Source organism: Quercus robur, chromosome 3, assembly GCF_932294415.1.
Source record: "Quercus robur chromosome 3, dhQueRobu3.1, whole genome shotgun sequence".
NCBI classification, from domain to species: domain Eukaryota; kingdom Viridiplantae; phylum Streptophyta; class Magnoliopsida; order Fagales; family Fagaceae; genus Quercus; species Quercus robur.
Genome location: NC_065536.1, coordinates 24011160 through 24026018, shown reverse-complemented (window position 1 = coordinate 24026018; position 14859 = coordinate 24011160). Strand labels below are relative to the sequence as shown.

General features: G+C 34.5%; 3 protein-coding genes across 17 annotated transcripts in view; 1 reads left to right on the top strand and 2 right to left on the bottom strand.

Annotated features, from left to right (window-relative positions):
• Positions 1-14859, bottom strand: part of LOC126717544 (uncharacterized) — a 111128-nt gene that overhangs the window by 36922 nt on the left and 59347 nt on the right. The window lies entirely within an intron of this gene.
• Positions 1-14859, top strand: part of LOC126717543 (putative disease resistance protein RGA3) — a 116085-nt gene that overhangs the window by 48229 nt on the left and 52997 nt on the right. The window contains exons 1-6 of one of the 13 annotated variants that reach the window (XM_050419322.1): positions 488-764; positions 1487-4330; positions 4551-4721; positions 5344-5433; positions 8162-8266; positions 9099-9479. The exons of 6 other annotated variants lie outside the window; for them this stretch is intronic. In XM_050419322.1, coding sequence (XP_050275279.1) covers positions 656-764; positions 1487-4330; positions 4551-4612 — 3015 coding nt within the window. In that variant the 5' untranslated portion in view covers positions 488-655 and the 3' untranslated portion in view covers positions 4613-4721; positions 5344-5433; positions 8162-8266; positions 9099-9479. Of the gene's footprint in view, positions 1-487; positions 4331-4550; positions 4722-5343; positions 5434-8161; positions 8267-9098; positions 9480-14859 lie in introns of those variants that run through there. 6 more of the 13 variants (XM_050419321.1, XM_050419323.1, XM_050419326.1 and 3 more) reach the window with 6 other exon arrangements.
• The window catches only part of LOC126719424 (uncharacterized), a 62570-nt gene continuing 59360 nt past the window's right edge, over positions 11650-14859 (bottom strand). The window contains exon 8 of the mRNA XM_050421977.1: positions 11650-11886. The gene's annotated coding sequence lies outside the window, so the exon portion shown is untranslated. The remainder of the gene's footprint in view (positions 11887-14859) is intronic.

The following is a 14859-nucleotide window of genomic DNA, read 5'->3' as shown; positions in this document are numbered from 1 at the left end:
TCCATTCCCTCCTCCCAAACGAGGTCTAACAAAATGCGACATCAATGTTCCCTTAAACATATAAGTAAAAAAAATATTAACAAAAGAATCAATAGTACCTTTTTTTTTAAAATTAAGGGACTAACTGTGCTCATTCAAAACTTGAAGGACCAAAAACGCTAACTAGGTAAACTTTAGGACTAACAATGTAGTTTAGCCTAAAATTAAATGAAATTAAATTCTGTAATTATCTTATCACATTTTTTTAAAAAAAATGTGATAAGATAATTTCATAAATATTTAAGAATAAATATAACCACGTCTAATTAATTTTAATACCTATGAATAAATTCAACCAGAGTTTAGGTTTAAAAAAAAAAAAAAAATTAGGAGATTAGGTTTTGTAAATTAAAAAAAAAAAAAAATTAAAAGTTTAAGTGTGGTACTTAGACGCGTGTTTAGAATTCGTACTCAAATTAAATATCCTATTTTATTACTCACTCTGAGTCTGTCTCTCTCTCTCCGTCTCTCGTCTATCACCCACTCCCCTCTCTTCTCCCTTTCTCTCTCCTCTCTGTCTCTTTTCTATCTTCTCTCCGTTTCTCTCTCCTCTTTCTCGCCTCACTCACTCCTCTCTATCGGTTTGAAGGTGGCGGCGGCGGCGGCGGCAGCAACGATGGAGATGGGCGTTGGGACCAAAGCAAATCCCAGAAATTGGTCATTCCAGGTAGTTTCTGGCCCTGCTGAGCATCCAAATTTCACATTTCTGGACTGCATCAACTTGGGTGATTTTCAACCTCAAGTTCTCATTGAAATCTGGATTTTTGCCACCGCCTTTAATGATTCTAGCTGAGAGAGTCTCATCTGGGTTATAATCAAGAGAAAATTTTGCATAGACATCTTGGTTATCATAGATACATATGTTGTGAAAGTTTCTAGCATGATGAACATAAATGTCAAGAATCCCTGAAAACTCGGATTTATCATCAGAATGATGACTTATTCTGTTTGAACTTGGGTTATAACGGAACCCAGTGGTTTGATTGAATGAATCCATTGCAATAGTTGTATTGTAAAATGGTATGATATGATTGGTAAAGTAGTTTTAAAATGATAAAATGAGATATTTTTTTTGAAGCAGACGTATGTGAAGGTGGGCCCTCTGAGACAACTTAGACTTAATCTCTGCGTGGAGTAAGAACATTGGTTTCTGAAAAATATCTCATTTTACCGTTTCAAAAGCTATTAATTTGATTGCACTTCCAGGTCTTGACTGGAGCAGCCTACATCTGTTTACTGGGTCTCTTCTCCAGAATCAACAAATTGCTCTTTCATCAGTAGTCTCTTTGTGTTTGTGTTTGTGTTTGTGTTTGTGTTATCAGTCAAAAAGAGTTCCTTTTCTTGATTATCAAAAAAAATCAAAAATCAAAACGAGTTCCATTTCCAATTATGGCTCGGGCTCTTGTTTCTACCATCATTGACCAGCTTGGTTCACTCATTGCTTCAGAGTTCAAGGACCGGCTTGGTTCACTTTTTGCTTCAGAGGTCACGTCCATTGTAAATGTCGAGGAAGAAGTTGAAAAGCTTAAACTCAAATTCCAAGCAATCCAGGCAAAGCTCGACGATGCAGAGGAAAGGCAAGTGAAGGAGAAAGCTGTAAAGCTTTGGTTAGAAAGGCTCAACGACGTATCCTACGAGATGGGCGACGTGTTGGATGAGTGGAACACTGCCAAGATCAAAGCAGATATTGAGAAAAAAGAAGAAGCTGAAACTAGTACTGCGAAGAGGAGGAAGGTATTGTCCCTACCCAGCTTGAATTCCTCAGTTTCTACTGTTTTTCAGCGTCGTGATATTGCTCTTAAGATAAAAGAAGTTATGCTAAAGTTAGATGAGATTGACAGAGAGGGGGATATGTACCAGTTTGTACTGACTAGTGGCAACGAAGAAGTTGTGAGACCACCAACTGATTCCCATGTAGATGTGTCAAACATTCTAGGTCGTGATAAGGTTAAGGGTGATCTAGTGAGCATCCTATTGGGCAGGGGTAGTGAAGAAGAAAGAAGTCCTCATGTCATCTCTTTAGTGGGCATGGGTGGTGTTGGAAAAACTACTCTTGCCCAACTAGCATATAATGATAGTGAGTTGAATTCAGCCCATTTTGAGAAAAAAGGGTGGGTTTGTGTTTCTGATCCTTTCAATAAGTTTATGGTTGCCAAAGCAATCATTCAAGCTTTTGAAGGTGATGACTCCAACATTACTCAATGGCCGAGTCTAATGGATAAAATGTGTGAATTGATTTGGGGAAGGAAGCTTTTTCTTGTCTTTGATGATGTATGGACTGAAGACTCCATGTTGTGGGAGCCATTCAAACTTGCACTCCAAAATGCTGCCCAAGGAAGTAGAATTCTAGTCACTACACGCAAAAATAGAGTTGCAGACATTATGGGAAGTGCAGCAAGAATCAATTTGGGGCAATTGTCTGACGATGACTGCTGGATGATTTTTAGTACAATAGCCTTTTCTGACAGGGATTCTATGCAATGTAAGGAATTAGAAGACATAGGTAGGAAAATATCAAACAAGTGCAAAGGCTTGCCCCTTGCTGCAAGAACTCTGGGGAGTCTCATGTGCTTCAAGAGTCGGAAGGAACAATGGGAGATGGTTTTTTATAGTAGATTGTGGGAATTACAAGACGTTGAAAGAGGTCTTTTTGGGCCATTGTTAATGAGTTATTATGATTTGCCCTCACCACTGAGACGATGTTTCTCATATTGTGCTGTCTTTCCAAAAGATTATTTCTTTTCTAAAGAGGATTTGATATCTATGTGGATGGCACAAGGTTATATTAAGTCGAATGCAAACAAGGAGAGAATCGTGGCAAGAGATTACTTTGAAATTTTACTCGTTCGCTCTCTCTTCCAAGTTTTGGGGGATTATGGATATGCTGACAATTTTATGAAGTTCAAAATGCATGATATAGTGCATGACTTGGCACAGTTCATGGCAAAAAATGAATGCATCACAATCAATGGTTACGAAGAGTCGGGGTCAATTCTTCAAAATGCTCGGCATTTGTATTTAGAAATTCCAAATCATGCTCAAATTCCCGAGTCCATCTATAGCGCAAAAACTCTACGCACCCTCATCTTTGTAGGTTATAGTGATCATAAATTGTCTGGGTTGTTCCAGCATTTTAGACGTTTGCGAACATTAACTTTGAGTAGTCGATATGGTAAGTTAAAGGAAATTCCGGATGCAATAGAAAATTTGATACATTTAAGGTATCTCAAAATACGTAATTACCATGGAGACAGATTACCTGAGAACATCTGTAATTTATGCAATCTACAAATTTTGAAGATTAAAGTTGGTAGTGAAGATGGGTTCATGAAATTACCGCAGGGGATGAGTAAATTGATTAACTTAAAACATCTTATTTTGAAAGAAGAAGGTTATTGGACCCATCAGTTTGAGTTTCCAAGAGGGATTGGGAGATTGAGTTCTCTTACAAAATTAAGTCGTTTCTATGTAGGTGGCAAGGATGATAACCAAAGATGTGAACTCGGAGAATTAAAAAATTTAAACCACCTTCAAGGAACTCTTAAGATATATGGACTGGGGAACGTGGTAGATGCATGTGAGGCCAAGAATGCAGAGCTCAAGAAGAAGATAGGACTTCGTGATTTGGATCTAAATTTTTTTGGAGATAACTTAGAGAATCATGGAGGAAGAATGGAGACTGATGTATCAGTTATGAATGCCTTAGAGCCACCTCCAGGCTTGGAGAATTTAGCAATTCATTGGTACTGTGGCACCACAATGTTCCCTAATAATTGGATAATGTCCCTAGCCAAATTGAAAAGGCTTACTTTGAGAGGTGGCCTAAATTTAGAGCGTTTACCTCCTCTGGGAATGCTTCAATTCCTTGAATATTTAGGGATAGGTTACGATTTTCCATTAAAAAAGGTGGGTGTTGAATTTTTGGGAATAGAATTTGAAAACAAGAAAGCCGGCATGATAAAAATATTCCCAAATTTGAAAACTCTCCGGTTTATGTGTTTGCACAAGTGGGAAGAATGGATCGGGGTTGAAGGGCAAGAAGAGGAAGATTGTATTATTATAATGCCCCGTCTTCAAAAGTTGGTAATTCACCAGTGCCCAAAGTTGAAGTCGCTGCCGGACTTCCTTTTTAAAGCTTCATTACAGGAGTTTCAAGTGAATAGCAGCTCAATTCTCCGCAAACGTTACCAAAGAGGGACAGGAGTGGACTGGCCCAAGATTTCCTACATCCCAAGCATCAGGATTAATTATATTGAAGTGCAGAGAGACGGTCAAGAAGTTATTCGACAAGGTCACTTTTTCTGCTGCTTCTCAGTTCCTCCTTTTATTGTGCCCAAAAAAAAAAAAAAAAAAAATCAATTAATATTCTTATTTTCTGCCAAAATTTCCCACTGGGAAATAATTACTAACAATCTAGGTTGATGTATATACCAAATTCTCAATAACTTGATTAGGTTATTTCATTTACGGTTTAATGTTTATGTGGATCTTGCCCATTTTCTTCATTTCAGCGATGATGAAGAAGAGTTTGACCAAGAATAGCATGTCTGATGACGAAGAAGAGGGCCAATGATCTTTGTGGTTCACAAATTTCAGCTACAAGTAGAGATTTATGCGTGTCTGTATTGCTAAAGTTCATTCTTGGATTGATTAAGTGTTGCAGAAGTCTGATCCAGTCACAGGTAATTTCTTCCATATTAGAATAAATTATTAATTAATTATCCTGCTTATCTCTCAAAAACAAGTTAATCACAAAATTGTGCAATATCCATCAACGTAACATTGTTATATCATATATATTTGTGATATATATAATATATATAATATATGTGATGAGAAATATGGAAGTTTGTTGTTTCTTATCTTCTCTTTTAAAGGTATATCTACATATTCTTCTTAATCTTCTGTTCGGAGATAGTTTTTTCTTACTGCCTTGTCCGTCCAAGAAAACCTCATGCTAAAGATTTACTTTGTTGGCCTCATTTTAAACCAGACATCAAATTCTGAAATGTGAGAAAGCATATTTTGTGCTTGAGCAAATATTTTGCTCTTGTTCAGTCTAGACATCCATGAAAGATCTTTCTTGTGCTTTGGGCCTCATTCAATCCAAACATCATATCATAGGGCTTTTTGTAGAGAGCTGTGCTATGACTTCAAAGATGCAACACAAAAGCTTAATCTGGCATGCTGGTTTTCTTTAGTAGTCAATCTGATTTGGTGACACATGAAAAGCAATCTAGGATCTGTACATACTTCTTTATCTTTATTTTTCAACTCTTGACATGTGCTCTTTTCTTGTCTTAGAGTTTGAAGTGTTTCGTTACATGGAAGGGTGAAAGTAGAAGAAACTACAAATACATTGGCTTTGTTAGTTCGATTATATACTCTTCTAATGTAAGGTTTATCTCAATATTTCTGCTCAATCATTTATGTGCTTTTCCTTATCATTTTCTCCATCCATAATAACCTCAAGCTAAATATTTAACCGTCTTTTGGCCTCATTTTAACCAAACATCAGATCCTAATACTTGGGAAGTACATTTTGTGATGAAGCATATTTTCTCGAATGAATTCACATTTGAGAAAAGGCCACAGAAAAAAAACTTCTTAATCATTTCATATTGCAGCAAGTGTATTGAGAATTGCACTAATCTAATTCAAACAATTTAGGCACTGATTTTTACTGCTAATGTCAATCTTATGCCAAATATAGAATTTAAGCCCAATTGTTTACATAATTAGGCAATGAACATAAGTATGCATGGATAAACAAAAAATCAATAACCCACAAAAACACCAAAGTGTTTATAAAGAGGAAAACCCGAGAACAAGGCAAAAAAACCTCTCCAGGGCATCACAGCACCAAATGATCCACTAATGAGAATAGTAGTTGTACATATTACTTACAAAACCCTCCAAGCTAAGTAGTAACTAACTATGTACTTGAGCCTTCAACTCCTACTAGCGACTGATTCCTTGAATCCTTTCTTCTCACTAGCCTCCATATATGCAATTGAGCCTCCAATTTCAATCTCCAATTCTCCTTGGCAATTTTGAGACTATTCCAATGATTCCCAAGCTCCAATCAACACCAAAACTCTGAAGGTAGTAATGAGTGTGATGGTCTTAATCTCCTCTCATGAAATTTGACAATTTGAGAGGGAGAAGGTAGAGAGATTGATGAGGGTTAAAGATCTAGGGTTTTTTGGTACTATCTAGCTCTACAGATAGGAATTGGGTGTGCAAAATTTGTAGAAAATGGGATCTTATATTGCAAGGATATGGACTAGAATACCAGAGAAAAAATAACAGAATTGTCTCAAGTTCTCACAATTTTGCTTGTACTAGAGGGAGGCGAATATAGAGGCGAACTCTCTATCCAACTGTTTTTCAAAATTTGATTTCACATCACATTTTGCCTAACGCTGCCAATTTCGGTAGGAGTGAAATTCTGCCGCTTCCAACTTCTATTTCAACACTTGTGGCACTTCACCTCACCATCCCAATACAAATAACAACCCACATAATTACTTGAAAATGATAAAATTTAAGATCAATAGTTACAAATAATTTTTTTATCTAATTGTCCAACCACTAAAAGTCCTAACATGCATAATGGCACATTTCCTATGTATTCCATGTTATATGGTGGAAGGTGATAGGTGACATAGTTGTACAATATTCAACTTATGTAAATTCTATCCTTATGTTTTAGGGTTTGGAATTTGGTTTGCTAATTTTCATGGTTGCCTTATGTTTGGGGGGAGGGAGAGGGAGGGATTAGTGTACAGATTTTAGAGATTGAATACAAAACCATGTAGTTTTCTTGTCCTTGTGATTCAAGAGTTTCCTGCATGTAAGAGGGGGAAGAGTGGGGTTTTAGCACTAGGAGTGGAGGGGATGGGCATGGGCTGAGAAGTCCACACCACCCCCCCCCCCCCCCCCCCCCACCCCCTCCTTTTTTTTTTAATTTTTCGTTTAGGAAGTTGCCCAATTTGGGATGACAAGAAAAAATGGACACATCCAAATTAGTCACTAATATGTGCAAAAACAAACAGAAGGAAGAAGCTAACTTCATATTCTTCTTTATCTTCTTCTGATGCTATTTAACCCATAGTCAATAACTTTAATTTCCAACCCTGAAGGGCATAGGAATGTTTTGGTCTCATTCATTTGGAACATAATGCAAAATTTTCTGTTCTCATTTGGCCTCATTCAATCTAACCGTCGTGCAAAAGGCTTAATGTACAAAATGTTCTGTTATAACTTCAAAGATGCTGCAAACAAGCTTAATCTGTAATCTAGTTTTCTTTAGTAATCCATCTGGGTTGGTTAAAAGCAAACTAGTTAATTTTTTATAACGCCTTTACTTAGCCTTCCATCCATAACTTTGTATTCTTGAAACCTGTTTTAAATCAACAAGTGATAATTCATTTTAAGAGGGAAGCCCTCATATCTTGAACCTATAATTGCTAATCATCTAGTCTTAATGTTATGGACACATCCAAATTAGTCAATAATATGTTAATAAAAATAAATAAATAAAAAGCAGAAGGAAGAGGGTAACTTTATATTCATCTTTCTCTTCTTCTGATGATGTTGCATTTGCTGTTTAACCCATAGTCAATAACTTTTCCAACCCTCAGGGTCATAGGAATGTTTTGGTCTCATTCATTTGGAACATAATGCAAAATTTTCTGTTCCCATTTGGCCTCATTCAATCTAACCATAGTGCAAAAGGCTTAATGTACAAAATGCTCTGTTATAACTTTAAAGATGCTATAAAAAAGCTTAACCTATAATCTAGTTTTTTTTTTTTTTTTAATTTTTAATTTTTTAATTTAAATAACCTGTAATCTAGTTTGCTTTAGTAGTCCATCTGGGTTAGTGACATATGAAAAAGAAAACTAGTTAATTTTTTAATAACACCTTTACTCAGCCTTACATCCATAATTTTGTATTCTTGAAACCTGTTTTCAATCAACAAGTGATAATTCATTTTAAGAAGAAAGAGAGAAACCTTCATAGCTCGAACCTATAATTGCTAATCATCTAGTCTTAATGTTATAGGGTTATTTATCAAGTTCCTAAATCAGTAAATTGTGGCTTTTCATTGTCTCAGAGGCATAGGTGTTTCATGGCATGGGGGAGTGCATAGAATGATCACCATTAGATATGAAGATGTCAAATGTCTTGGGTTCATTAGTTGGATTAACAATCAGTCTTGGTATTGAATCAATTTCTTATTGGTTTTTAGTGACTTCTTTGCTTTTTTTTATTTCTATCGTGTCTCACTCTGGGAGTTTTCTCGACAGTTTAGTTTGTTTCCTTGAGGATATACGTAATTATAGAATACCAAACAAATTAATGTACTCTATTTTATTTGCTTTTATCTCTAAATTAGTTATTGAATTTCCATTTTAAAATGCACCACAACAGTTTATCTATTATTGCCTTTACTTTTCTGCAAATCTGTAAAACTAAAATTCAAGATATGCTTGCAATTTAATTCTTTAGTATTAGACACAGACTAATTGCAATTTGCAATAAAGGCCAAACCATAGCAATAGTACAAGTCTGAAAACTTACGTGAAAATTTTGCATAGTCAGAAAATATGCTTAGTTACATCTAATGGAATGCATAAACAGAAATTGTAGTCTAATTAGCCTTCTGAAACTATGTAGCTTACCTTTATATATTTTCAACCTATTGAAAAGAAGTTCCTTAAAACTGGGCTGTCATCTTAATTTGATTATTTTCTTAAGAGATTAATTATGAATTGGAGCATTGCATACTTTCTAGAAAAAACAGAATGAAATATAGTGAAAATGGAAATTGGCTTTCATTTTTTTCTATTACAAAATCTATAGAAGAAAATGGGGAGTGCGATACACTTTGTAGCCAACAGACTTTGAGCTATTTTTTTTGGAGGTAGTGATCCTAGAAGTTGCACTAGAGTGTATGTTTAGTACTACAACATAATCTTGCAAATCATGACAAAATTGTCTTATGCTATCTGTTTTATCCTCTTATTCCTTCAACTTGTTTATTGTTGCAGGTTGAACTCAAAACTATTGTCCATATGGGTAACCGCATTTTGCTTAAGTGGTAAATGGTCATGCAAATAACTGACAATTTATTTAGCACCATAATAAGGACAACAGGAGGTTTTAGTGACACCTTTGAAACTGTCTACAGCATTCACCTTTTCATTGTGGTTTTCATAGTGGTAGTAGAGCTTGCATATTATATCATATAGTGATAAATGATAGTGAGATAAGTAATTGATCAGCTTCTGGTTTTTTGTGGTGACATTATATTTCTTCCCAGTGATTTAAAATTCTTATATTTTTCCAGATTTGTTGAGAACTAAAGTTGTAGGCATTATCTTAAGTGTTGTAATCTTTATTTTATTAAAGTGAATTAATTGGATTTGTCCCATGGTTTTTCACTCTACATTAGAGGGTTTTTCACATAAAATTTGGTGTATTCTTTCATGTCTGATCGCTTGCGTGATATGTACTATACTAATCTCTGAATTATTCAGTTTAAACAAAACGTGGAGGTTTTAGAACTTCTGATGTCCCAAAAATTGTTTTTCTTTATTTTTCAGTTAAGATAGTTTGCAGGTAACATATATTGAATGCCATGCCTCGTTGTGATATTATCAATGTTTGACCAAAAAAATAAAGAGGTAAAGATCATAAAAAAGAACTTGCTAATGAGTTGTAGCACAAATGGTACTTACTCTCCTTGTTAGAGTAAGTTCAAGAGTGGGATTTTGAGTTCAAGACTCAATGGTTACATGTGTAGCTTACCATAAAAAATACCTTTTGGATTTGCAAACTATTCCTTTGCTACAAAACATTTCTCATCAGATCTATTAGATGGATTGCTATCTAATGGAATTCCGCAATCCAAAGGAAGATGGATTGCTATCTAAAGGAATTCCTGAGTGGTTAAGGAGAATAAAAAATTAATATAATAAATCCATGCGAGCATTAGTAGCAATATGATTTTAAATTTTCTTTTGGCATCAACCTAATCTGTGTGTTCTCACTTATGATGATGGCTCTAAAATTAAGCTTTTTATACACTTGGGAATCCTAGGGCCTGTTTGGTTTGTATTGAAGTTGTATTCATTTTCTGTACTTATTTTCTATACTCATTTTTGTTTCCATCTTTTTTTTTTTTTTTTTGGTTTGGTATCATTTTCTGCTTCGTCTTCTCTTTCACTTTTTTTTTATGACAACCACCAACAAATAGAGAGAGAGTATGTGTGTTTTTTGATGTGACAAGGCAGTGATAATGGGACCCATAGATTTGATTTTTTTACGAAAATGTCATTGTATTCATTTTCAAGAAAATGAAAACACAAAAAAATTGTATTCAGTCTTTGTATTCAAATATTATTGTTTTGGATACTAAAATAAAAATTGAATACAAATATAAAGCCAAACAATTTTTTTAATGTTGGGTTTCACAAATAACTGAAAATGAATACAAAATACACACTATTTTTGCTTAAACCAAACAGGTCCCTAGTGCATAGGTCCCAAGTGGGTCAAGTCATCATGGGCTAACATTGAAAATTCAGTTTCCGAAACCCCACAGCTTAATCGGTCGAGTTATGTCAAGCATGAATCAAGCTTCATTAAAGCTTGATCGATCACATGGAGTCAAGCCAAGAGTCGAGGCAGTAAAGCTTTCATGATCTTGAGCAATTTTCTTGTGTCTTGAAAATAGTTCTTCAATACTAATTTAGACACTAAAAACTAAGGATTGAATTACATCAAAAATGTGTTTTAATAACTCAAATTTGCGAACACTTACAACATTTGACTCTAATAGATAATATTTGTTCAACTTGATTGATTACAACAGATTTTACTAAACACAACAAATTCGCATGTCATCAATGATTGCTACATTAACAAGCAAATTACTTGCAAAAAGGCTTGCTAGCGAAAGTTGAATGTTGTGTGAAAGGTTGAGTACAAAATTGTTGGAAAAATGCTTATACCTCCCTTGAACTTTAAGGTGGTGGTCATTCCATTCTGAAAAACTTTTATTTTGTCCAATTTACTCTATGAGCTTTACATGTACCAAATTAATACCTCAATTATTCTCTCATTAATATACTAACAAAAAACGCATGTAAAATTTTAAATACTAAAATCAATAATTTGAATCCAATGGAAAGAAGAGAGAGAAACTTATGTCAGTTTTGAGAGAGAGAGAGAGTTGTACTAGAACCATTGCAACATCCCTCTTGCCATAGATCTCGCCATTCAACCGCATATATTGGATATGCTATTTGATAGCCACCATTTTTATTGCAGAGAAACTAGGTCTTGATAAATTGTTGTGCTACCCAACTCACATCCAAGTATACCTTATTTATGTGTTCATTTTCCTCTCTTAATTTTTTAGTTTACTTTTAGTAATTTAGTCATTGTCAAGCATGAGAAAACCAAAGTTATCAATTTTGTTTTAATGATCGTTTTAGTTTGTCTATTCAAACGAAATATTGTGATATCGAACTATTTCTATATACCATTTTAGGATAAAAATTAATTCTATAATATATTTTTATAAAACAAAATAAATATACCGAAAGTGTTCATCACATATTCACATAGTCTATACCATATTAAAGCATAAATTGAAGACGTCCATCTCTGAAGCTTCAAATCTCTTTGCCCCACTAAGCATTGTTAATATCATCGCTACATGAATCAACAAGAGAGTGGAGGAAAAAAAAAGGTAAAAATATTAAAGAAAAAAAAGATAAGAAACATCGGACAGCGCTAAAGATAACATTTATTCCTTCACAAATTGGTCAGGCGTTTCCATCTAGTCTATTTGACCTTTCTGGGCACACCTTGCTCAGCATAGTCTTCAGATTTCCTATTGTAAGCTTCTCTTGGAATTTAGACCAAAACTCCGGGATTTGCTAATGCACATAACAAAAATCTAAGCATCCGACTGAAAGGACAAAATGGGAAATTAAAAAGACAAAAGATGATTTACCTTTGTCAACCATAATATGTAAGTGGCAAAATATGTGGCTTGCGCTCTGAAATCCTCAAAGTCATTATCTGGAACAATTGAGCAAGAGTTGAAAAGATGCAACTTATTATCAATAAAGGAATTGAAGTTGTTACTTGTGCTGATCTTTAGCTCAGAATGGCAGGATACATCATGGAGATTGGTTGCAAATTGCTTCATCCAACACAAAGAAAGGAAGCGGCGATGAAGCCAAAGTGCTTGTTTGAAATGAAAGTCATAAGATAAAAACTCTTAAATAATAGGATCATTGGAAAACTTTAAAAAAGTCAAGCACCAGCACGGAACCACTTTTTTTTTTCTTCTTTTTCTTTTAATATGTGATCGGACCACAAAATTTCTTGTTACAAAGATACTCTATTTCTTTGATTGAAGAAATGACATCATGAACACAGGTACTATAATAAGAAAGGCTCATAATACAATAACTCATATATTGGTGGACTACAGTTCTTAAATGATTCTTGGAGAAACAGCATAAAAATAGAGACCATGAGATATCTCCTTTAGTAGGGGGAAGAAGAGTATCAAGGTGTAGTTGGTACAGATTATCAATGTTATCATGCTGCAGTCTGCAAACATTAAGGTGACAGGAAGATTACAGATCCTTTTTCAGATCTACGTACTATTACAAATCTTAACCCACCAATTTCAGGGTTGAGAACAATCAAAGGTTCTCCTATATGAAGAGTCTGCCGATTAATAATAAAAAAATTCAAAAAAAAATCCTGCCTATGTGCCACTATAGTCAGTCCAAAGAAAAAAGTACATACAAAGGGTGCTTACTTTTAATTCAGGTTGAAGGAGTAAAAAGAGGTAGAGGGAGTCCAAAAATAACATAGGTAGACATAATGAAGCGGTGTATGATAAATAGGTAAAGAGAAGTGACTTCAAGTATGATTTCAGATATGATAGAATGGATGAAAACAATACAAGAAGCAGAGATGTGTTAGTTGAAGAAATCAAACTTATCAGGAAAAAAAAAAAAATTTGAGAAGGTTCCATAAAGTCATCACCAATAGGATAAAGGCATAGTTGAGCTTCTTTGAGTTAAGGGTGTATACCTCTCTTCCTATGTAACGCTTTATCAACCTTTCATTCCAATTGAGCTTTTCCTGTCACACCAACATTGTCAGGACATTTTTTTTTAAAAAAAAAACATGTATAAATAGTCAAGACATTTAAAAAGCATGGTTGCAATCTACAAATCCTAAAACAACAAGTAACAGCAGTTGTAACTAAAAGCAGTCACATAATTACGAGAATTTGCTTTTGGGCGTGAAAGGATTTTACATTAGTGTCTTAGTGCTTAACTAACATTGTTTTTGAATCACCCAGCCCCACTTCTATTTCTTGTATTGTGTAACACAGCAATCACCCATAAACACCGTGCTTATTTATTAAGAAAAATGAATCAATAATGCCACTGATACCCAAAAGCTGAACCTGATAGGAAGTGGCATTATAAATTTATAATCTAAATTATATCAGTATTTAAACCTACAAACCAAGCAGACCAAAAAAGTTGAACCTAATTATGGCTCCTAAGCAGCTTCTTTTTAAGTAAAAGGTTCATTAATAAGGGATCAACCCAAGTACGGAAAGTATACAAGACATACACCAACACTTATGAATGAAATCACTAAGATCACTCAGCTAAAGTAAATTAGAAAAAGAATACTGTCTTGAAGCTGACATTCACTCATATAAGGATCCAAGGAATGAGAGAAGGGAGAAATGGAGTACAATTCATAATGATAAGAACATAAATGGCAAACTTGCTTGTAGAAATGAAAAATGCATAGACGTTAAAGAACATTTTTACCTTCTATACTTAAGAAACTTCAACAGAGTAACCAGGGGATGTATTTTCAAGTTTTGAGTGTTTCAAAATCAGGAGCATTAGCCGCTGCAACATTGATTGCAAGTTAGATTGAGACTATGGAAATCCCAGCTCATCACTGTAAGCATGTAAGAAAGTTTAAGTGCCTTGCTCCAAATAAGATAATTAAAGCACATTAACACTATCTTTCTCTCCCTTGGGGTTAATTACTTTTTTTTTTCTCTCTTGAAGAATATGGTGTTCCTGTCCAGCCTTGTGTTCTTCCCACTCTAGGAATACAAAAGCATATACAGCTACAATGGTTGAAACTATTTCTTCCACCTTAAAATTAAACTTTATCGTTTTTTGTTGATTAAGAACATCTAATTTAGGGATCAATGCATTTTCAGAAAAATAAGTAGTTGTAAAACCATCAAAAGATAATTAAAAGTCCAGTTGCCCCAAGCATTGGCATGTTCTTTTAGCGACTGTAAATGGTTCTCAAACAGTTAAGCAACAGAAAATAACCAGTTATCACAACCATATGTCATGCTGCAAACATCTAAAATTTTATAAATTAAATGAAATAAACTAATGATGACATATTGCTAGCAAAATTAAAATATTCTGAAAGACTGGAAGCCTAGAAATAATAGGAATGGTGAACTCGAACCTCATCCTTGAAAGGTTTGGTGTATGTTTTTCCAATTTGTACAAACCCAACCTTGTGTCAAGGAAAGTGGGAATCCTCTAGTCTATGCATGATTACCAGATTTCTCCTTTTTGGAAAAAGGTTGGGCGGAGGATAGGGTAGGGTGAGTGAGGACACAGAACTTAAATTGGAGCTTGTTCAAATTGATAAGAAAACTCACTCTGTGAAAATGAAAGCAACAATTATCAGCAACGTGCAACCCTGCCCAATTTCTGG